The following is a 25,050-nucleotide window of genomic DNA, read 5'->3' as shown; positions in this document are numbered from 1 at the left end:
ATAGAAACCACAGGATGCCCTGCAAAAACGAGCCCTTGCACAACTATGTCGACGGAAAAATAAAAAAAAAAGTTATGGCTGCCAGATGGCGGTAGAAAATTAAGAAAAATTACATATCTTTGAGAAAGAATAAAAGTAGCACAGCTATATATATATATATATATATATATATATATATATATAAAAATTTGGCATCGTAGTAGTTGTATAGAATAGTTATGTCATTTTTGCTGCTGTGCATACGCCACACAAACAAGACGCACCCAAAGACTGCGGAATTGAATTTTTTTTTCCATTCCACTCCAATAAATTTTTTTTAAAGGTTTTCAGTACATTGTATGGTACATTATACAGTATTGGTGATATATGGTTGTTTGGGGTTTGAAATGCTCTATAAAACGTCAAAAGAAATGCATGTAGTTTGATAGAATATGCAGCATTACCTTGATGAACTGGAGTAGTGCCTGCCTTGGGTCTTGTTTGTAACTGGTGTGCTCAATCTGTGCTTTAGTTAGAATGTGTTTTGCCTCTGGGAGCTTGAACACCAACCTGGTGAACTCCACAAGCTGCTCTGCCAGTACTGAGCCTGGTAAAATGAAAAGGACAACCAATTTAGTCTGTAACAGTGCAAATATTGGCAAAAACTATTACGTAGATAATCTATATTAGTCAGAACTACTACTATACATAATTTTTAAGTCTTTGATTTAAAGTCATAGCAAATCCACAATTGTGAAATAGCAGCACCACAGAAAATCCCACCTGGGAGAGCCACAAACGAGTAAAGCTGCACGCTCCAAAGTGGATCTGGACCACAGAATCCACAAAAATGTACACTTGCAATATAAGCAAAGAAAGCAGGAGCAGAGGTGCAGAAAAAAAAGTGGAGTACTCACATCCACATCTTTATGAAAGATACTCTTTATTCTATGACACATACGCACTGCATCATCTGCAACGTTTCGACTGCAGTCTTTATCAAGTCGAAACGTTGCAGAAGATGCAGTGGATCTGTGTCATAGAATAAACGGTATCTTTCATGAAGATGTGGATGTGAGTGTTTATTCGTTCTGTCGCTTCCGTCTCTTCGTGACCTTGTGGACCACCCATGCTAGAGCTTCCTGTCGGCTGTCGCCACCCTCAACTCCACCAAGGTCCAGTCCATCACCTGAAGGATATCATCCATCCATCTTGCCCTTGGTCAGCCCCTCTTCTTTTTGCCTTCCACTTTCCCCAACATCAGCATCTTCTCCAAGGTATTCTGTCTTTTCATTATGTGGCCAATGTACTTCAGTTTTGCCTTTCATATCAATCCCTCCAGTGAGCAGTCTGCTTTTATTTTCTGGAGTATGGACTGGTTTGATCTTCTTGCGGTCCAAGGCACTCTCAGAATTTTCCTCCAACACCACAGTTCAAAACATCTATTTTCCTTCGCTCAGCCTTCCTTATGGTCCAGTTCTCACATCCATAGCTTACTATGGGTGATACAATTGCTTTAACTATGCGGACCTTCGTTGTCAGTGTGATGTCTCTGCTCTTAACTAATTTATTGAGATTGGTCATTGCTCTCCTCCCAAGACTTAAACGCCTTCTGATTTCCTGGCTGCAGTCCGCGTCTGCAGTAATCTTTGCACCTTGAAATATGAAGCCTGTCATGGTTTCCACGTTTTTTCCCTCTACTTGCCAGTTGTCAATCAATCTGGTTGCCATAATCTTGTTTTGTTTGATGTTTAACTACAACCCAGCCTTTTCACTTCTTTTTTCACCTTGGTAATAAGGCTCCTCAGCTCCTCCTCGCTTTCAGCCATCACAGTTGCATCATCTGCATATCTGAGATTGTTAATGATTCTTCCAGCGATTTTAACTTCAGCCTTGGATTCATCAAGCCTCACTCGTCGCATGATGTGTTCTGCATACAAGTTGAATAGAGATTCCTCTGGAGGCATACAAGGTGACTTGGTATCCCCATACCACCAAGAACTTGCCACAATTTATTATGATCCACACAGTCAAACGCTTTAGAATAATCAATAAAACAGAAATAGACCATTTTATGAAATTCCCCTCCTGCCTCCATTATCCAGCGGATATTGGCAATTTGGTCTCTAGTTCCTCTGCCTTTTCTGAACGGATGTGAGTACTCATCCTTTTTTTCTATTTTTGCACCTCTGCTCCTGCTTTGCTTATTTTGATTCAAACCCCCTTTTGACAATATACTGAAGTTGTTTAGCCACCACAGCAGGACGGAACCATATGGCCAAGTATTGCACTCCATTTTGATATGGGCAAGCTGCTACTGTAAACTAGAACAAAGTTTATACATCGGGCCTTGTAAAAGGAATAGACAGTAGTCAGGTAAAGTGCAGCTTTTAATATGTGCAAGAAAAAAACAAAAAACCTCCACCAACTTACTTGGTTCAGTCCCTGTTTTAATTATAGCACCCACTGGCAGATCAATATACATCTGCAATACACATCGAATCCAAGCTCGAATTGACAAGGCCTGATGAGAAGAATATCCAATACCATTGAGGACTTCTGTCAATGCGCTGGGAAATAGATATATTTAAAGGAATTAATTGAACGAAGATATGTTAAAAGATAATTTTTTTTAATCAAGTATAACTCAGAAAGAACACTAAATTCACTTACAGATTTATTGTACTTTTATAATTGCATGATAAGCAAAAAATACCTCTTCCAATCGTAATAGATTTTATATAAATTAGCAAAAAACATAAGCCCAATGTACTCTCCACTCAGAGACAAAGTCGGGTTATAAACAAAATGAATATATATCCCAAACTTTGAACATCCCACGGAGCACCATTAATTCCATTATAACACAATGGAAAGAATGTGGCACAACTACAAACCTGACAAGAGCAAGCCACCCACCAAAACTCAACGCAAGCCAATAGGACTTTAAAAGGGTTTTTCCCACAAAAAATACTGTTCTTAGTTGAATCCAGACCATAATTAAACATTTTTGTATTTACGCTTAAAAAGATTTCTGTTCCCAGATATTCCATGACTAACAATAAGTGTCAGCTGCTGTTTCTTGAGAGCTGCGCCTGCAATACCAGTAGTGACAGTGGCACTGGGAATCAGCTAATGAGCAGGGATCCTGAGTAGCCATCCCCACCAATCAAACGCAGCACAGTTTACAGAAAGTAATTTTCTTGTACATACATGATAGATGTTGTGAAGGGGTAAATATCTCATTTAGGGTCTATAATTTCTATAGTGATATTCTATGTCAGAATGTTCTAGCATATCAATAGGATAGGCCATAAAATTACGATTGGTGGAGATCCAACTTCAGGAAACTTAGGGATAGAGGTCACTTTGAATGGAATGGAGAAACTTAAAAAAAAAGAAAAAAAAAACTTCAAAAAATGGAAGGGATTGCTCACCTACCACTTCTCAGAAGCTGAAATATCCACAAAACCCCCCTTTAGATATACAGAATGGTACCTAATGGAGGAATTGAGCTGAACACTGGGCAGGCTAGCAGTGAGCGGAGAGCAAGCAAGGGGCAGGAAACCCCAACCATAAGACAAAGCAGCCCCTGGTCTGTCTAATGCAATAAACACATTCACCTCACCTACCCTCTCCCCAACCCTCCTATACCCATACCCCACCCCTCCCACCGGACCCCCATAAAGGGGTCAAGGGAACTTTGAGTCAACACTGCTCCGAAACTACCAATGAAATGACAATGAGGATTAGAAATTACTGCCCCAGACACCAAATAGATAAAAAAAAACAAAAACTAGAAACCAATTAAAGTCTTCTTTGTTCTGTACTGCAGATGTGTGTGGAAGCACCGCCGCACATGCACAGTAGAGGGTGTCCCCCCCCCCCCCCAACAATTCCTGTTTTCCCACGGAATCTACAGCCCGTTCCCAATGTTAATTGACATTGCGGACGGGCTGCGGATCGACGGCTTCGATAGAAGCTGTCTGTGAGGGGACCGACTGAAACAGAGCATGATGCGATTTGATTTCCACACCCAAAAGGTCCGCAAATCAAATTTGCATGCTATAATTTAGCTGTGGACTCCCATTTTTTCCTATGGGCGGCTTGAACTGCGGATCATCTGCGCAGGTGCCCCGCGTGGATTCCGTAATTCAAATCCACCCGTGGACATTGGGCCTGAAATAAGTTTGTTTACATCTATTTTGCTAGAATATTTTATGAAAAGCACTTGGAGTAGATTTATCTGTGATTAATCAAAGAGTCTATGCAAAGATCTTGTATTTGTAAGCAATTGGACTAAGGCCAGTCACACACCACTCCATTTTGGCCATGCTTCTGTGTCTATAATACCGGCATGTGTCCTGGCCCAAACTCTAAGCATTTTTGATTCCTAGGATTCTTGTAGTTTGGGTCAGGAGACCTGCAGTCAGGCCAGGACATACCTCTGTATTACCAAAATACATTGGTTTGGCACCAACTTAATTACAATATATTTATAAAAAGCGTATTACATAGTCATTTGTTTTAACCCAAAAGCAATAGCTCACCTGTTTGGAATTAAATGGCTTAAATAACGGGATACCAATTGTGGTGCGACCATATCATCCCAGCCGAAAAGTTGCATCATTGAAACAAAAGGCTGAGGCTGCAGGTCAGGCAGGGCACTACCGGGCACATCCAAAGCGAGAAGTGTATATCCTGTCAGGCAGGGACAAAATTAGATCACAAGACATAAAATATTTAACAAATACAAAAGTTACAATGAGTAAATATAATAGTATGCAAGTCTGACTTCTAGACCCTTACAACATTGTGCTGAGCATGGAAAACAACAAGCAGAAAGTAGACAAGGGCACAGACCTGCTGCTGTGTCAGCTAACTGGGAAGGAGGGGTTTGTGAAAGTCTCAAACTTTTCAAGAAAGGGAAAAAATTTCTCCAGAGAGCACTAGCAACTGCTAGATGGCGCTCCTTTGCCGCATGAATCCCTGCATTCCCACGTCCTTGGACTGAGCGGCTGTGGATGTTCCTGGGAAAGAACATAAAGGGTTTCAACAGATTCACATACAATCAGACAATTACAGTAATAGCCTGCACTTTATGTAAGAAATTAGTAAATTCACAATGAGATAATACACATTTAATATGTTACACATACACGTTTCAAATAACAAGTGGTGTTAGGAGTGATACCACTCGGAATGCAGAATACTGAAAATCAGATGAATATTCAAAATAAATGTAAGTAATTTTATACCACAAAGTCCAATACCAAACTATTCTAGCTGATTTTAATTAAGTCTTACAAACTGAATCCACAAAACTAAGTAGAATAAGTCAATTCCGAGGCCCCTCTGCTAAAATTACAGAACAGAATCGTTTTCCTAGAGGCTCTGAACCTTTAGCACGGCATTTTTGTTACACTGAAGATGGAGGCAAAATGACAATGTCGTCTGATGCACCCCCCCCCCCTTTTTAAAAAAAAATATAATCTGTTGTCCCATTGACTTTAAATAAATAAGTTGAGCAGTTGTGACCCTTTCATAAGTTGACGACACCATCTCTATGTGAACATAGCTTTACGGGAACCTTTTATATACTACCCTACACCAGTCACCCATGCCGAATATTTGATTGCTTCCCTTTTGGCCGGTTTATTACACTATATGCAGTAATGTTATCGAACACCAACGCAATAAAACATCTTGAAAAAGGAAGAAGAAAACCTAGAACATGCTTGTGCATTCTGAAGGATAAAATGTCATCTTGCTATATTCCAATGAGAAAAAACATTGCAGATCTCTGCATTCCCTTCAGCAGGACGAGCACAAGATTTCCTAATGCGTTTTAGAAAATGATATTACATGACTGCGTCCACATCTTTGTTAGTATAGTAAGGACAAACGTTGCAGCCATACAAAGCATCTCCCTTCTGCAGACAATGTGGCATGAATTCAATAAAACACTCAATTTTCTTTGATTCCTCTAGTACCGTGCTCGCTACTTAATCTAATTTGGAAGTTGTGACTTTCTAGAGGTTTAATAGAGATATGTCTGCGGGGAATCAATGTTCCCTGAAAAGGGGGGAGGGGAAAAAAGGCATTAACAAATTTGTCTGGCAGAGCCAGATTCAAAGCATTGCTGCGGTAGGCTGATGAACTAAATAACATGCTTATTAAAAACAATCTACAAGAACGCACCGGCAGGGCTGTCTCCATTTATCTTCTGGTCACCCCAATTCTGTGCATACATTACAATTACTACATTTCCTTTTTTTAACCCCTTAGTAACTAGCCTATTGTTTTTGTTTAAAGACCAAGTGATAGTCATCATTGCATTGCAGAAGCCATAACTGCAGGGGGCCTTCTCTGTGTCATGAATGCAGTGACAACTATTACAAGCTGCTTTTTAAAAAAAAAATCTTGGGGATTTTATACAATAAAAATGGGTTTATATGGGGAAACAGGTCTGGTTTTTTCCCCTTAAAATTATACTTTTCTGATTTTTTTTTATTTATATTCCCTGAAGGGGACTTGAAGATTCCACAGTTCAAATCACTAGAATAGTACACTGCATTACTTATGTAGTGCATTCTATTAAGCCTATTAAGACTGTAAGGCTCTGCCGGAGGCAGGGTCTAATAGGCTGAGTTACATAGCAGACACGGAGGCCTTTGTTAGGCTTCTAGCTGCCGTGGGAACCCAATGGTACCTTGCAATCGCACCGATGACAGAAGAATTCCCTTCCTCCTGTCATCTGCTTAGATGCTACAAGTGCTGTTGATTGTGATATGTAAGGGGTTAAACTGCCAGAAATCGGTGGTTTCTTTTCATCTGGGAGGTTAGAGCAGGATCCTGGCTTTCAATAGTCAGCCAAGCTATCGCCTTAAAAAGATGTATGTGCAGATAAAACAGTTGTTTTAGTTGTCACTAAGAGGTTAAATTCTTTGAGCAGTACCGTAAAAAGTTATATAGTCTAGATGTCTAGCAGATAAGCAATATCCAGATCTTACAGTAGACAGACAGAACAGTTTAAACAAGTTGTCATCATTAGGGTTCTTTCCTACAAGCGTAAATCTGCAGCATATTCCAAACATTTTTGTATGCGCGCAATATGCAGTGTATGGAACCCATTGATTTTAATGGTTCACACGTCTTTTGGTTGTATGAAAAAAAAAAATGCAGCACATCTTGGTGTGTATTACACACCGTAATAGTCCATTTAACTCAATGGGTGTGTGTAAATATGCAGAAAACCTACGTATTCACTGCATATTTAGGCACAAAATCAGATAGTGAAATTATACACGTCAAAAAACACACAAAATCCTGAGAATTCACATGCGTAAGATGACTGCTGACAGGCAGAAAACCGCTAGGCAACAGTATGAATACGCATACACTGATGTGAACGCATACACTGATGTGAACGCACCTGTTACACTTGCTCCTTGTGTTTAAAGGGTTGGCAAAACATTTATACTGTCATTGCATACATTACATGGAAAACAAGAAAGAAAAAGCTGCACGAATCTCCAATTATTCTCATACAGTTTTGTGCCTTTTTTCCCTCTTTGTTGTACATTAGAAGTGTCTTATCTTACATTTCTATAAGGTCTGTCCAAGAAAAAGTAAATCCAGGTTTGGTGCCTCCTATGTAGTGGCCGGCTCTTGTAACTGCAAGTAAGGCGCTCATTGAAATCAATGGGAGATGTGCCAGCAGTTACCAGTGCTGGCCACTACATAGAAGGTCGGCACGGAACCTTCTGCTCCAAATACACAGAGCTTGGAGGGGAAGCCTCCACGCCAACTTCCTTATAATGGCCAGCGCTTGTAACTGCAAAACGTCTGCTCCAAACTCTGTGTTATTGCGGCGCTGACAGCTTGCGCCCGCTCAGCTGATCGGTTAGGAGCACGTGCAAAGGACCCCGGCCGATCAGCTATTGATGAGCTATCCAGATTATAGGTCATCAATTGTATTTTGCTGGAAACCACCTTTAACATATACACAGACACAATAGTGTATAAAATGTTTATATTTCATGTAAATACGGTACTTTCTCCTTACCGGATACTTTTGCATGGAATAGAATAGTCTACTACACTACTCCATCTATGCCAATATTTTTATTCCCGTATACTGGCCAGGAGGAGGATGAAAAGAAGGCTGGGATCTTACCTAGCACACAATGTAAGCTTATATTAGAAATGGGTCAACTCAGCCCAATTCATTTGCAAAGGATTGTTTCTGTAGCATCAGGGCCTACTCAGACGTGCATATATCAGTCGGGTTTTCACGCCCGGCCAATGTACGCTGTCCCTCCCACTCACCATCTCTCTGCTTCTTTCCTCCCGTCCGAGCGGTTTGCAATGGAAGTGGGTGGGATGGGGCGGAGCCAAGCTCCAGCCCCGCCCCTTGTTCATAGCCATTGCAAACGCAGGAGTGGAGGAGAGAGACAGAGAGCCAGTGAGTGGGAGGAAAGGGGGGATTGCTTAGATGGAAGCGTATATCGCCCGGCCATGAAAATGCCGGCCAATATACGCTCATACGAACAAGCTCTCAATGAATTTTTGCAATTCTTCTCTGATGAATGGGACAGTCGCAAAAATTTCTGCAACAAATCTGGCTTGTGCGAACATTCCCTTAGTTATCCAGCCTTTGCATTCCTTGCAATGTCCAACAAGATGTTAACCCCTTAAAAACAGTTCCATTGGCTTTTTTTTTTTTTTTTTAATAAACCATTTTTTTAAAATAGGTTTTTATTTCTAGCCAAAGCCAGAATCAGATTAAAAAACAATGGAAAATAAAAAACTTTAAACTTCTACAAAGTCCACTTCTGGTTTTGGCTTCGAAATTGCATTAAAAATTGCGTTAGTGTTTCTCAAAAACAATTTTTTTTGAGTAATTGGTAATACGCAGGCATTGAAATGCATAGATTTTCACCGGTTTGCTCACACTTGCATGTAGGAACTGCAAATTCCACAAGGAAAATCATAACATGCTCTATTTTAGCGCAGATCCAGCGCGTATGGGCTCCAATGTTTTTTTTTTTTTTTTTTTTTAAGTGCCTCTTTACTATTTAAAAAAAAAAAAAAAAAAGTTGTATAAAACCAGCCAAGCCAAGAGAACAGTATCCCGTTCTGAAGGCATGACTATCAGAACATCTGTCACCATGACAGCACAAGTTATTTTTTAATCACTTTCTTTAAAAAAACATTTTTGTGTGGAGTAAGAGGGGAGTTACTTGATTAATCTGCAGCTAACTGAGCTCTAGCCAATCAGCAGACAGGGACTGGCTAAAGCATTCGTATATGGGCCACAGGTATGTCGTATTCACTATCCCACCAAAAATAATTTGAACTCCTGGACAAGAATCAAGAGTAGTATTTGAGCATATGTTAATACTTAGTGGGACCTTCTTTGCTCCTAATGATATTGAAGATTGCGGAAGTGCATCAGACGTTAGTAAAAGTATTTCCCTCCACTCCTCTTGCAAACACCTAGTGGGTCTTCTCAAGCAGAACAAACGCCGTTCATATTTCCTGACCAGACGTTCCGGTTCATCCCAAAGATGTTCAATAGAATTCAGGTTGGGACTCTCCGCAGGTTAACCCAATTGTGGAATATCTTTATTCTCAAACCGAAGTAAAACATTGTTGGATCTTGTTGAAAGTATTGCTGACCATTCCTAGAGTATTGTCACATTGTTGGCAGGATATTTTTGTCTAGAATGCCAAGGTACTCCTCAGTGTTCCCATTTACTGCCACTAAAACTTAGTAGACCAAATATCCTCCACATGAAGATCGAATAGCACAATTCAGCTCTCCATAGAACATTCTTTCATTGCCTAACTGTCCAATGACTATGCTCCTTGCACCTCTGTAGAAGGCTAGTGCATTGCATTTCACGATGGATGACTTTTATACAGTGGCATAACCCACATATCCAATAGCGTGCAGTTCCTACCATAAACTATGGCTGCCACCTCCAAGGGTCTGCATCTTACATTAGCATGGCTTAGGACACGCGAGGCGCCCATATACTTTCGGTAGGTTGGTGTAGTCTATGAGCCATCCAGTGCTCATATGAGTAAGAACAGGAAAAGCAGATGAGTTTATAGCAGCTTATTTTAGTGGAGGGCCCCACTGCTTCCACTGCGATTTCTATAAAAACTAGGGAAACCTGGCAAGAAAGTCTGATACCTGTGGTCTATGTGGGGTAAATGTACACTGTTACTATGTATATTTGTAATATAGATGCGCTTTAGCCTGGTTAGCCCAGTTTTACCTCTTCCCTGTTCCCGTTTTAAGAGAGTCCCATCATTTACTCACAAGGAAAGTTATTACCCATCATTAGCCGACCAACTAAAACAGGGTTTTAAAGACTACGATAAAGAAAATAGATATCAAGCAATATAGCTTTAGTTAACACCAATACAGGGTTAATACAAATGATATTCCCAATTTGAAACACTCAAAATCAAAAAATTTTTTCTCTTCAAAAAAAAAATAAAAAAATATATGTGTTTTTGTGTACAAAAATAGCAAAAACAAAAAGAAAAAAAAACAAAAAAACTTGTATAAACTTGGTATTGCCGAAATAGTGCTGACTAAGGTCGACTTCACATGGGCGGTAAAATCGCGTGACATTTGTGAGTTGCAAGACGCACAAATATAAACATCATTCTTTTGATCATCGTACACATGGCACCGTGACGCAATACTACGCGGGAAACAAATCATGTTCTATCATGCTGCGTGCTCTCGCATCGCAGCCCCACTGTTTTCAATAGGGCTGGCAGCAGCATCACACCATGTGCAAAGTGTGCAAGTTGCGATGAGAGGTCTCCCAGTGGTTCCCTGTATCCCCGAAGTGATGTGAGGCGTGTTTATAGGGGAAAAAAAATTCTCAGGGATTTCACTCGGATGGCGAGCGTGATGGGGTGGAATTCACAACCCCATATCATGCTTGTCTGTGTGAGGTTAGCCTCAGAGAATAATGTTGTCACGATATATAGCACACTGAACGCTATAAAAATGAAATCCAAAAAACAAAAAATGCCCCCCCCACCCCATTCCCTCTTAAAAAACTAAAAAATGAATAACAGTTACAGTATATTATATGTACCCAAATATGATGCTATGAAAATAATACAACTTGCCCTGCAAAAAGCAAGCCCTCATATGGCTATATTCACAGAAAAATTACAAAGTTATGGCTCCTGGACTGCAACAATGAAAAAAAAAAAAGAAACCCTAAAACATTAGTTGGTGGTCATTAATGTACAATTCAGACTTTGTCATTAAAGGGGTTAATTCCCGTCTGTGTGAATGTAGTATGCGGCTGCCTTGGCTCCTACTCAGCCCTCCAACACTCAGACTGTGAAGCATTAGGCTGCTTGTGCAGAGTAAATTGATGATACTTGATAAATAGTCTCTGTTGTAAACCCCTTAGGAGGTGCAAAGCCACACTGGTTGGCATTAGACCAGATAAGCAGTCAAACCAGCTGTAATCTCATTTAGACCTGAGCTGATCCTCCAGTCCTTTCATTCTGTAGGATCAAAGCATAACCACTGCGGCTGCTGCTGCATCTATGCGACAGGCATACCACAAATACACCCCCCTTGCAGCCTGTCTACACATAATCTGCTCAGCGCTGGCACAACCAATGGATTGCTGAATTCATTACTCTTTTTGCCACACTACAAATACATCAAGTTGCTAGCAAAATCTATTAATGGCACAGAAAGCCCATTTGATTTCTCCGGCTCTACAAGTAGACTCCAGTTGGAATTTTGTTTTCTTTTAGTCATAAAAATAAACAAATTTAGTGTAGAATACTACTTTAATTGCTAAAAAACAAACAAAAAAAACAAAAACAAAACTCTGGTTTATGTCAGTTTAGGGTACCTTCACATGGGCGAGTGCGATATCAGCCTGAGGGCTGTGAAAAAAAATTGGGACAAGCAGCAATTTTGAGGGGGAGAAGGAAAAAAAAAAAAAAAAAAAAAAAAAAAAAGGATCGCTTCTTGGGAACATTTTCACTTTACCCCGCTGCTTGCTTACAGATACATGGCCAGGTGGAAGCATGTGGTCAGTGTGTCCAATCAGAGGCCACAGCATCACGTTTGTACTCCTGGCATCAGCACTCATATCATGATGCCAAGAGCTTGGGGACACAATGCTGCAGCCTCTGATTGGCCACCACTTCCGCCTAAGAGTCTACTCAGAAGCCAGCGCCGGCGCAATGTGAGCTGCTCAGTTCTGCTTCGGGGTCTGAGGAGAGGGGAGCACGATGTATTAGGCCCAGCTGCTGGAAAAAAATGTTAGGCTGGGTTCTCACGGGCGGATTCTCGGCGGAAATCTCGCGGTTTGGCCGCAGCGAAAAAATTCGAGATTTCCGCCGGGAGAACCACTGCTGCAAAGCCCGCGGCTTTGAAGCGGCCCGGCCGCTCGCTCTACCGCTGCGGCCGGCACTCCCATAGAGGAGAGCGCGGCTGCAGCGGGAAAGAAAAATAAATAAATAAATGCTGCGGCCGGCAAATTTCTGAGAAATCTCGTCCACATGGCGGGCTAATCCCAGGATTAGCGGCTGCATGCGGATTTGCCGCGGTGAAATTCCACACGGAATTTCCGCGGCAAATCCGCCCTGGGTGAACCTAGCCTTATACTCATCATAAAACCCCTTTAAATGCATGGATATGCAGAGCTTCCAGAAGACAAACGGCATAAAACCTTATTGCAAAAATGATTGTCAGCCCAATATAGATGCATTTAAGAGAAAAGAAAAAATAAATAAAATTACCCCCAAGAAAGTGTTCCCAGCCATTAAGCCACGTTTGTAAAGAATTAAGTAAAGATCATATATCTGTTAAAGCCTCAGTTTGTCACAATAAGAATCAGCGTCGCTCGTGCCCTTGTGCAGTTTAAACACTGATCGTTCAGCCTGTCACATAGGAATGTGAAACCCTAAGACAGTGATGGGCAACCTTTGGAGCTCGGGGTGTCAAAATTCGCCAAAAAACCGAGCATAACTCGGGTGGTGTGTCACTTCGAGAAAAAAATCCATAAATTTGCGATATTTATAGTTTAAATAACAAAAATGTTTAATTGTAATGTGTAACTGTATTTAATAAACCCAAAACACCCATAGCAGAGGCCCTCACCTCTTGCTGCCTCCCCCTCACTTATATCAGTAATGATGTGCCCCTAGCGGTGACAGCGCCCCCCACAGCGGCCCCCAGCAGCGACAGCGCCCCGCACAGCGGCCCCCCAGCAGCGACAGCACCCCCCCAGCAGCGGCCCCCCAGCAGCGACAGCACCCCCCAGCAGTAACTGCCCCCCACTGTGGCCCCCAGCATTTACTGCCCCCCAGCAGTAACTGCCCCCCACAGCAGTGAATACCCCCCACAGCGGACCCCTAGCAGTGACTGACCCCCACAGCGGACCCCCAGCTAGAACCTAATAGCTGCGGGGCAACGCAGCGGATTTCCGCCGTGTGATACGCGGCGGAAATCCGCCCGTGGGAATTAGGCTTTATCCACACGGACATCCAAGGACAAAATAGCCAAATAATTAGGGGCCTCCACCAGGGTTAGACTGGGGCTAAAAAGCAGTCCTGAAACACAAATGCTCGGCATCTTCTAGTGGAAATTACTTGTTGTAAATAACCAGGATTACTAAATCCAGTACTTTGAATCCATTGGTGAAAGCAAATTTCGGGGTTGCTGCATTAAAATGTGAGCAAAGGCAAAAAAAATTTCAACTAAGGTTGCCAAGACAACAACATTTCAGAATTTTTTTTAGCCTATAACCTTCTCCGGGTTGAGATTATACTTTGTGCAAAATTTCATGTCAATCACCTGTACAGTTTGTGCGTGATGCTCCAACAAACAAACAGACATTGACAAATATATAGAAGATAAGCGATCAAATGATTGTAGGTTCAAGTCCGGCATGGGGACTGACCAAAAAATATTAAAAATAAGTAGGGGGGGGGGGGGGGGGAAGCTTAGTATTCCTAAAAATTAAAAGATACTGAAAGTAAAAAAACAAAAACAAAACAAAAAAAACCCACTGCATATCCCAAATTTATGATAAATTCAAAAACTAAAAAAATTCACATTTGGCACTGCCGCATCCATAAAAGTCTGATATATCAAAGTAGTGCAGTACTTATCCCGCACAGTGAGCAAAGTCAGAATAAAAATATACAACTGACAGAGCTGCACTTGGTCATCCTGTGTACAAGAGAGGAAAAAAAAAAACAAAAAAAAGGCAATCAAAAAGTCATATGCATCTCCAAAATGGTGCTAAATAGAAACCATCCACAGACTGTCCCGCAAAAAAAAAGCTCTTACACAATTCCATCAAGAGAGAAGTTATGGTGATCAAAAAAAGGCAACAGAAAATCTTCCATTTAAGTTTTGTTTTTATTAGCACAGAAAAAAACCATTTGGTATAATTGAAATTTTACTTTTTCCTGCAGTGCGTACAGTGTAAAAACAATATTCACCCCCAAAGATGCCAAAACTGTTTTACCCCCATTTCACTACACTTAGAAACTGTAAAGTTGAAAATAACAGCTCGCCAGGCAAAAAACAAGCCCTTAGACAGCTACATCGTTGAAAAATTTTTTTGAAAGTGGGGAGGAGAAATCAAAATTCGGAAAAGTGCTTCATACATTTACATTATAAGTTATCAGTGTCAAGTCATAAGATTACAGAAGATTTTGCACAGAAACTCACATTACAGAAAGAACACACACCCTGCCAATTGTAGTAGTGCAACCTGAGACTCTAGGAAGAAGAAGAAAGCTAAAAACTATTATGAAAAACAAAAAAAGCTGTCTCTTCTAGAAGGCGTCCATGTAGATTAAAAGGGTTGTCTGCTAATCTGGGTACCACTGTCCCTGAGCTGATCGTACAGCCTGCTGTCCAATGGAGTGGCCAGACGTTGTCATGAGCGGACAGGTGAGGAAGTGCCAGCGCTGCTTTAGGGATACTCTCAACACGTTTGTATAAGAAGATCCCACAAGAATGGCAGTTTTGGAAACACTGGCCGAGGTTAGGGTAGCACTGATGACCATGGCTCAGATTGTTGGATTTTTGCATTCTTTTCAAAAGAACTTATTATTTTTTTAAAACAGTAAGCAAATTGTAGTGCAAGAAACTTAAATCACTGCATTTTATGCTGCATCCGGGGTCATGTATCTAATTTCCATGCAGAGAACCTGAAATTGTGAAAGGGTAGCTCGTCATGTGTAGGAGTTGGGAAGCCTCTGTGCAATCTGTTCACATCCTGCCGTTTGTCCTCGCCCTTGTTAAACTAGTACCAATTTTCTTCAAAAAACGTCCATGCGAAAACTGCACTGTGGCTAATGCCACCCAAAACAGAATGCCTGTTGTGAAACATTAGCAGAGAAGTGCTACAATGATGATACTTTGTACACCACAGTGATTTGATGCATGCGTCCTAATGCTAACATATAACAAGACAATTGTACAAACAGGTGAAATATTTCTCCAAGGGTATGGCAAACCACACAGGATAGATTTCCTTTAGCTCTTACGTTTTTTTACAATCAGCAAAGAGCAAAAGCAATGGGTTATCAGTGTCCTAATTCTTTTAATATTTGCCAGATCCCGCTTTGTGTGATGATAACAATGCTACAGGAACATAGAAAATTGTTTAATTAAGCTTTAATTGTTTTGTGAAGCTTGCATTAATCACAGAGTTTAAGTACCAGGCATGGAATTATAATAATTCTGTAAAACAAATTTAAACTAGCTAAGTAGGTCAGCACTGCTAACATGCAACACAGGACCTCTGGGAATTCATCTGTTAATGGCTATTTATGTGCAAATGAGCACCCTCTAACCCTCCAAAATCCTGCGTAGCTGAAGGGCATTTCACTTAGCCAGGAGCACAGTTTAACATATAAAGACATAAATGAAACTCTTTTATTGGAAATATGGGAGATTTTCGCCACTCATTTTTCTTTCCAGTACCACAACATGTGTAAAATAGGCAACAAGTTAGGCCATGTTCACACCTGTCAGGGTTTAGGTGTGTATTGCACAGCTAATGCAAGTGGATGGGGCATTTTACACATCAATTACCTGCAGACAAATAAGACATTAGAAAAGAACAAAAGGCAACGATTAAACATAGACCTTCTGGGGGATCAAAGAACGTCACTGGACAGGGAAGGGATACTTTACCAGAGGCGATTTCACACTTTACTACTCAGGAAATTAAAACATCCGATTTCCAGTGGCTAAACGCCCAACTTCAGAGCAAAGAGAGGAAAGGCAGAACATTTTGGGAGGGCACGTCGCATAGAATTTGACGAAGCAAACAAAAAAGGCCACACCAGAGAGCTTTTTACTTTTACTAAAAAGGCTCGTGCTCCTTTTGCATCGTACAATGCAACCTAAATTATTGATCAGAATGGCAAGGAATTACACAATCCTGAACAAAATCAAGCATAGCAGGAGGTAAAGTTGAATGGGCACTAAATCAGCCCGTGGAATCGATTACATACATGCTGAGCTGCTGAACACCCTGCCAATACAGACGCTAGCAGCATTCTGTTGCAAGATTTTGGAAAGCAAATCGTGGCCATAAAATTGGGCAAGGTTAGTTTTCGTGCCGCTTCCCAAAGGCAGCGATCCAGGAGAATGCTCAAACTACTGCATGATAGCCCTAATAAATCGCATGCAAGCAAAATCCTACTGAAGAAGATTATACAAAAATGTAGGTCATCATCATTACTGGAATGGGAACTCACAGATGTAAAAGCCGGTTTTCACAAAGAAAGATCGATGGAAGAAACAATACCAATCTCAGATATGTAGAGGATACAACTTTGCTGGCAGAAAGAGTAAGCTATTGAACAACTGATTCTAAAAGTAAGGCCTCCCTCACACAGGGTGTTTGCAAAACGCTGCGTTTTCAGCTGAGCTTTCAGCTGCCTTTTCAGCCCAGCTGAAAACACTGCCCATTCATTTCAATGGGAGACTCAGCTGAAAACGTCCAAGAATAGAACATGCAGCGCTTTCAAAACGCAGCATTTTTCAAAGCAGTGTTTTCAGCCTTGTGTGAGCAGCCCCATTGAAATGAATGGGAATCTTGTACAGAGTTTAGCACAGGGCTGAAAACGCTGCTGAAAGCGCTGCTGAAAACGCCCTGTGTGAGGGAGGCCTTACATGGAGAATTTACATAGTTTGAAAGCAGTGCTTCTTCACAATGGTAACCAATATGCTTCTGTGCCTGTTGGACACTCAGTCCATTTGAAAGAATGCCACGAAAATCTTGGGTTTGTTCTTAATAAGCTCAGCTACTCTGACCATAAATGGACCGTTTGTGGGGATTTGAAAGTTATTTCCATGTTACTAGGTCAACAAAGTGGTTACACAAAGTTTCCATGTTTCCTCTGTGAATGGGATAGCCGTGACAGGAAACAACACTATGTCAAGCAGACCTGGCCAATCAGAAAGGCTCTTATTCCTGGAGTTAAAAATGTTGAAAGACAAAGTTTAGTGGATCCTAAAAAGATCTTACTTCCACCACTTCATATCAAATTGGGACTAATGAAACAGTTTGTGAAAGCATTACACAAAGAAGGAGAGTGTTTCAAGTATCTTCGTGAACAGTTCCCTGGTCTATCAGATGCTAAGCTGAAAGAGGGAGTCTTTGTTGGGCCTGACATAAGAAAACTTTTAAAAGATGAAATCTTTGTCACTAAAATGGAAATGTAAGAAAAAAATGCCTGGAATTCATTTAAACTTGTTGTAACAGGCTTTCTTGGAAATAAAAAAGACCCAAACTACAAAACTTTGGTTGCTGAATTGTTACAAAACTACAAAATCTTGGGCTGCAACATGAGTGTCAAAGTCCATTTCCTTCACTCACATCTGGACTACTTTCCAGAAAATCTGGGGGCTCTAAGTGAGGAACAAGGAGAACGTTTCCATCAAGATCTAAAAGAAATGGAGCGCAGATACCAAGGTCGATGGAATGTCAACATGATGGCAGACTACTGTTGGATGTTAAAAAGGGAAAATTCACAAGAACACAGCCGAAAAAGTACCAAAAGAAGCTTTGATGGAAAAAGAAAACGTTTTTACAAAGACTTATAATAACTTTGCAACACATGTGTATCACTATTATGCTTATTTTAGCTAGGTGTTGTTTTTTTTTGCTTTTACTTCATGTTAAAATAATAAAAACAAAAATTTTTCCGTTTTTTGTATTTTTTCCAAATACTTCAACTTTATTTTGTAGGCAAGCCTTATGTGCTGGAAAAAAAGCCATGTCATTTTTGAAATCTGTGCAAAAAACTACATAAAGATTTATCAAAATCAAAACAATTAAAAAATTTCTTTTTTTGCAGACCTGTGTTATTGTTCACATACTGGGGGGGGGGGGGCGACAAAAGGTGCAGAAGAGCATGCCAGTCAGAGAGGTCAAAAGGTACTGAGGAAACTAGTAAGGTGTCCGGGAGAACGGAAACTAGCAGATTTGCCAAAATCGTGGTATGCGACTAGCTAAGTTCAGGACGCACCCTGCACCCTGTTGGGCTGCATCAAGCTCGGATACACGATGTGATACAGGTGGGCATGGAGGCATACAGGTTCTGTATGGTATCCTGCAGCATATCTGTCCACATCTGTAACTGAGCCTCTAGATCGGGCAAACTTGTATGCCGTTGGTTCCATATATTGTTGATATGACCATACAGCTTCTGGAATTACAATAATACACCCGGTCTCAACCGCTTGTTACATGGGCGAAATGTCTTCAATTGTGTCATAGCAGCATGTATAGTGGTCAATCAGCACAACGCAGGCCAAGGTTCAGGTGACAAGATTGTTCTCAGCTAATCATGCCACAACTTTAACCCCTTAGTGACCAAGCAAAATTTTAAAAATCTGACATTTGTCACTTTAATATAGAATAGCTCCGTAAAGGTTTTGCATATCCAAGTGATTCTGACATTGTTTTTTCCCCCCACATGTTGTACTTCATTTAGGTGGCAAAAATAGGCCGATATAATTTGTGTATATTTATTAAAAGCACCAAAATTGGGAAAATTTAAAAAAAAAAAAAAAAAGAAAAAAGTCATTTTTTCACATTTTCAATTGTAATATATCAAATCTGTGCAAACATAGTGTACAAACTTTTGATAAGATAAATATTTATATCTATTTTCAATGCACATTTGAAAAGCTTTCTTTTTTTTTTTTTAACCATTCAGGCCCAATGTCCACAGGCAAAATCAAATTAGTGAATCCGCGCGGGTGTCCTGTTCGCGTGATCCGCGCCCATAGGGAATCATTGGACACCTGTGGATGTCATTTTTCCCTGCCGCGCGGATCGCACGTGCGGGAAACCACCAGCAGCATGCTCCATTTTCTGCGGGTTTCCCGCACAGACAGGTCCCGCGGCTTCCATTGAAGCCTATGGATTCCCCGTGGTCCTCGATAAAACAGGGTATCCCGCCTCCACCGATGTTTTTCTTAGGGGTATTTCCTGACCTCTGTCACAGGGATGGGGTGGAAAAAGTGGCACTCTGTGAGGCTTTGTAATCTTGCTGAGGTGCGGCGGTCTCAAACAGAAGGCGCTCAACAAGCTGCTCCTGGAACTGAAGGAAGGCAAGCGGTTTCCGGGGGCCTCTTGTAAATTACGTATTACAAGTAGCGCTCTAAATAATCCCGGGCTCACATGGCTGTATGTGGAATCCGCTTGTGGAGGCCCGCAGCGGATCACAGCTGTGAGCCCGGACGTGTAATGTACCGCGCATAACTGCGTACTCACACAGGCGGTCATGCGCAGCGCACCTTTTCTTGTTTATATTTCCCCCGCCGTTGCTTACCGATGACGCGGGTACCCGGAGCCCGTACACAATGTAGTTGCGTATGGGCTGTGGGTATAACCGCGATCATGTAGCACAATGGGCTCTATGTCACGGATATTCGCAGTAAAATAGAACATGCTGCATTCTGTTTTCTGCGAGTGGATTACGTAATTCCGACCTGCTAATGTGAGCAGAATTGTGTAATCCAATGCATTTGATTCTTCCGCCAATGAATGCGGATCAGACGCATGCGGAATCCGCAATTTCTATCCGGTCATGCGAGTCTGGCCTAATGGTAAATCACTACCTTTTTATCTCATGACCACGGACTGCTCAACGAGGCTACCAGTCACTGCTCCAGCCTCTCAGTGACCGTTGGTCGCCGGGAGCAAGGAGAATTTAAAATTTACTGGGCTCCCCAGGTCCTGCGTCCAGCGTTTTGCTGGCGGGCGCATGAGCAGAAGCCAGACTGGTCCATGGAGGATGATTGCGTCGGGGTTCAAATGCGGAGGCCTCTGGTAAGATGTTTCATCTCTTCTCACCGACTGCATCAGTGAGGGGAGATGAAACTTGCACTTTTTAAAAAACTTTTACATGATCGCCATTATTCATTGGATAACGGTGATCAAATGACCAGTAACTGCGGGCCTGTTACATCTCCAGGCTCTCGGCTAACTTTGGTAGCCAGGACCAGGGAGACTTTAAATTTCCCAGGCAATCCTTGACTTTTCAGCATGCGTCCTCCATTATGCCGACTGGCGCATGAGCCGAAGTCGGGGTAAGGCCCGTGGATAAAGATACCCTTGGGGTAAAAATCCTGGGACCTTGGGTATGTAATTTAATCTCCCCTCACGGATACGATCCATAAGCAGAGATGAAATTTTAATTTTGAAACTTTTTTTTTTAAAAACACACCTTTTAATTTCCCATGACCTCAGTTATCCGATGGATAATGGTGAACATGTGACTGGGAACTACATATAGCAGTCCCTGGTGACAACTCCCTGCACTTGGCTATCTTTAACAGCTGGGTGCAGGGGAATTTTAAATTTGCTGGGCTCTCCGGCCTTCTGCGCATGCGTGCCACATCGGCACACGTGCAGAAGCCTGTGGCAGCTGTAGATCGCCGCCTGGGGGATGGGGGTGAGTATTTCACCTACGAACTTTTTTCACTTTTCCACGACAGTCGTTATCCATTGAATAACAGCGATCGCAGTCCCCGGTGACATCTCATCTCCTGCCTCCCAGCTAACTTCAGGAGCTGTGAGCCAGGAGATTTCAAATTTGCTGCGGCTCCCGGCCTTCTGCGCATGTGGCTGACGTAATGCCGCCTGGCAAGCATTTGCAGAAGGCCGCCGTCTGGTCCCGGAGGACCAGATCACCGTGGGACAACATGGAAGACTGGGGTGAGTAATCTCACCTGCTCCCATGGATTCGATCCATGAGGGCAGCTGACTATTTAACTTTCTAAAAACTTTTTTGCCTTCAATGCGATCAGTGCTATCCACTGGATAGCACCGACCGCATTGCGCGTGGTGGGGGGTGTGGCTCCCCGCGGCCAAGGAAGACAGCTCCATGTTTTCGGCTACCTCCGGGCACCGACAGCATGGAGCTGTCACGTCCATAGCCCACGGGGCTTTAATTCCTGCAGGATGCATGTTTTTATGTCCTCAGGGATTAAAGACAACTTAGGCAGGACGTAAAAATACTATGGGCTGGTCACTAAGGGGTTAATTATTTACATATCTGACTGAGATGTAACTGCATGTTGAGGTCTGCAGCAAAGCATCAACTTCCAGGTGCTTCATTTTCTTTGACAAAGTGTATAATGTCCCTTGGATGAGAGGCATTCTCTTACCAAGGGCCCAAGGGCTGATGAATTCTATTTAGCTCCATTGTAGAACGTTGGGAATCATTGAAGAGAGAGGCAAACCAAACTTATACAGTAGATTCCAAATCCTTTAGGCCCACTGTTTCAAGAACGGCTCTAATGTGCAAGTTATTTCTTCTATGGTAATTTTCAATATCCTCTATGGGAATGGATGACGGATATCTGAAGGGTGTTCAATTGAATGCCTTGTCCATGTTTCTCCAGTTGATGAGATTGAGAAAACCCAGGAAACAATCCCTTCTGCCCATAGTATTAGAAAGAGAGATGGAGCCCATTGAGGGAGGAACAGAATCCTTGCATAGAAGTTGTAAGCTGAAAAAGCGCTGAATGATAGGGAGGGGCTGTTAGAATGATGTCCCATAGTAACAATAAAGTAAAGAGAGATCTCAGCTATGTAGGTTGTTCTAAGAAGTCATGAATTAGTCTACATTCTGTAGGCAAGCCGCTGCCCAGGTAGCATGGTTATGAGAAATGGAGAGGTCTTACAAGCACTGTAGAAAGAAATTATTGCTAACAATTTCCAACCATATGCTGAAAATTTGGAAATGTGCTGAGGTAAGAGTGGTCACTAGATGGCAGCAAAGACTCTGTATGCCACATAGGCACTAGTATTGTAAAATCAGTGGAGATGGTCATAAAGGGCAAGGACACAAAGTGCAAAAAAGCAAAGTAATGCAACAGCGATGGCACAAGTGTTGTAAAAAGGCAGGTCTGCAAGGGCAATTCCATAAAAATTAAGACCAGGCCCTCACCAAAAAAACCCAAACACCTGTATATAGATATGTGTAGGTAAGACATGGAGAGTGCACCAGACAGGGGGCTGCTGAAGTAATAGACAAGTCTCTACAGAATTACTTGTAGGTAGGGGTCCGCCGCCCCCAGGAGACTTCTACTGTTTAGCCTGCAGTGGGCCACTCCCCAGTGATGAAGCGCAGCCCGTGACCGCCAACTGTCAGCCAGGAAGTCCAGGCAGATGTTCTCTGCAGTGCGCTCCCTGCACAGCGATGAACATGACTCTAAGGTGTGCATGGGATAAACTGCACTGTCCTTTTCCCGAAGCCCAACCACAAAACCATGAGGGGGTTGAAATGGGAACAGTTACGATGCAGTACAAAAGAAGAAATGTATTTCCACAAATATACTACACATTGTGAAGAAAGGTATATTTCCACAACCAGTGTAACATTAATATTTGAACCAATAGGTGCATTTATATTAAAGAGACGGTCACCATATTTTGGCAACCCTCTGAGGGCAGCACAAGGCTGCGGCAGTCACACTGATACTTCTGCTTTTATTAATGGCAGCACTTTATGTAGTCCTGGATATTCACCCACCACTGATTGACAGCTCTCTGCTTATTACTGTGCATAGAGAGCTGCCAGTCATTGGCTGGAGGGGCGAGGTGGGTGTGGCTGGCTGCAGCTCATAAATATGGAGGACTAGTTCCGGAGCTGGCTGCTACCAATTAAATATTTTCTCCAAAACCCCAACACAGCGGACACATCCCTGCAATCAGTGTGACAGTCACGACACCTCATGGTGCTCTCAGTGAGGACTGCAAAAACATGCTGACAAAGTCTCTTTAAGGCCGGCTTCACACTGACAAGAAAAATTGCGCAATGCGAGTGTAAGTAATAGTGCAGGATTATAAAACACATGGTTTTTAATGGTTTCATTCTCATTTGCGATTAAGAAAAAAAAAAAAATTGCGATATTGCCCACTGTCTTTAATGGGGCCAGTGGCAAGAGTGCCGGCCCCTATGTAAAATAAAAAATTAAATGGGAGAACATTGCGATCGCCTGGCATGGCTGTGACAGGGGCAGCGGGGGATTCCTTCAGCCCCACAGTGATGAAAGGCTGCTCCCTTGTGAACACGCCTCGCAGCCAGGGGTTTTCAAAAGGATTGCGAGGGCCATTTTGGGCTGTGAATCATGGCCCGATATCGCCCTTGCCAGTGTGATGCTTGCCTAAGTTGCACTAATTGATGAGCATTTATTTGCATTCAATGATTTGAATGGAAGAAGATTTTAGAGTATCTAGAGTATAAATCACTGATCGAAGACAAGACTACATTAGGCACATCCTGCATGAGTATTTAGCTGCATTCAAATAGCACAGATTTCTGGTCTCCTTTATACATTCCCCTCACGGATTGGATTCATGAGGGAAGGTGAAATTACTTACCCAAGGTCTCTGGTGATGTCCCCTGACAAGATCCTTATCCATGGACCTTTACCCAGCATCGGTGCATGCACCAGTCGCCAAGATGGCGTACGCAAGCGCAGAAGCTGGGGAGATAGCTAAGGGCCTGGAGCAGTGACTGAAGGCCACGGTGAACGGTACGTGATCACGTAAAAGTTAAGACAGTTGAATTTTGATGCTCTGTTTGGTTGGGCCCCATTGTGCCTACTGAGAGAAGGTTAGGGCCACAATAGGTATGTTTCTGAATATGGGACAAACAGGGGTATTCATTTTTGGGTGAAAGTCTTCATTCTTATGTGTGCTGTACAAAAAAGAATGCATTTAAAGTGACACAATTGCCAAAAAAATGAAAATTGTTATTTTTTCCTTCTGCTTTGCTTAGATTCATTCAAAAACTGTGGGGTCAAAATACACAGTACACCCTTAGATGAGTTCGTTAAGGGGTTTCGTTTTCAAAATGGGGTCATTTGTGAGAGTTTTCCATCGTTCTGGCCGCTCAAGGGCTCTACAAGTGTGCAATGGGGCCTAAATCACCTTCAAGCAAAATGTCTAATCTGAAAGCCACCGGCTGCTCGTTTCGGTTTGGGCGCCGTTGTGCATAAAGACATAAGATTACGGCAACAAGGGGTATGTTTCTGAACACAGGACAAACAGGAGTATCCATTTGGGGATGTAAATCCTCATTTTCATATGCACTATAGTGTAAAAAAAACAAAACAAAAAAAAAACCTTTTTAAAATGACATTTGCAAAAATATGATTTTTTTTTCTAAATTGCATTAACTCCTGAAAAGTAACTCTGGGATCAAAATACTCATGACACCCCTCAGTGAATACGTTAAAGGGGTTCTGACATGAAAAAAAAAAAATTGTACTCACCTTACCTGGCCTGGCCCGATCGCCAGGCATGTCCCCTCCAGCCGGCATCTTCTTCTGTGCCTTTAAAGCAGAGCAGGAGCGGTCAAAAAGACCGCTTCCTGCTCTGGTCCGTCCGTCAGGCACTTCCGAGGTCAACGGACGGACCGCCACAGCAAGCACGTCACAAGCTGTGGGCGGCCCGTCCGTCCGGCTGAACTCCGGAGTGCTGCGCATGCGCAGTGGAGACGCAGCCC

The 25,050-nt window shown here is 42.3% G+C and overlaps 1 protein-coding gene across 2 annotated transcripts in view; it reads right to left on the bottom strand.

Annotated features, from left to right (window-relative positions):
* MMS22L (MMS22 like, DNA repair protein) overlaps positions 1–25,050 on the bottom strand; it is a 92,933-nt gene that overhangs the window by 15,221 nt on the left and 52,662 nt on the right. For both annotated transcript variants that reach the window (XM_066608191.1, XM_066608200.1), the window contains exons 14-17: positions 4,843–5,009; positions 4,530–4,680; positions 2,413–2,549; positions 444–586 (exon numbers count right to left, since the gene is read on the bottom strand). In XM_066608191.1, coding sequence (XP_066464288.1) covers positions 444–586; positions 2,413–2,549; positions 4,530–4,680; positions 4,843–5,009 — 598 coding nt within the window. The remainder of the gene's footprint in view (positions 1–443; positions 587–2,412; positions 2,550–4,529; positions 4,681–4,842; positions 5,010–25,050) is intronic.

This window comes from Eleutherodactylus coqui, chromosome 1 (assembly GCF_035609145.1).
Source record: "Eleutherodactylus coqui strain aEleCoq1 chromosome 1, aEleCoq1.hap1, whole genome shotgun sequence".
NCBI classification, from domain to species: domain Eukaryota; kingdom Metazoa; phylum Chordata; class Amphibia; order Anura; family Eleutherodactylidae; genus Eleutherodactylus; species Eleutherodactylus coqui.
Note: the sequence above shows the minus strand (reverse complement) of the source record. Positions and strands in the feature narration are given on the sequence as shown.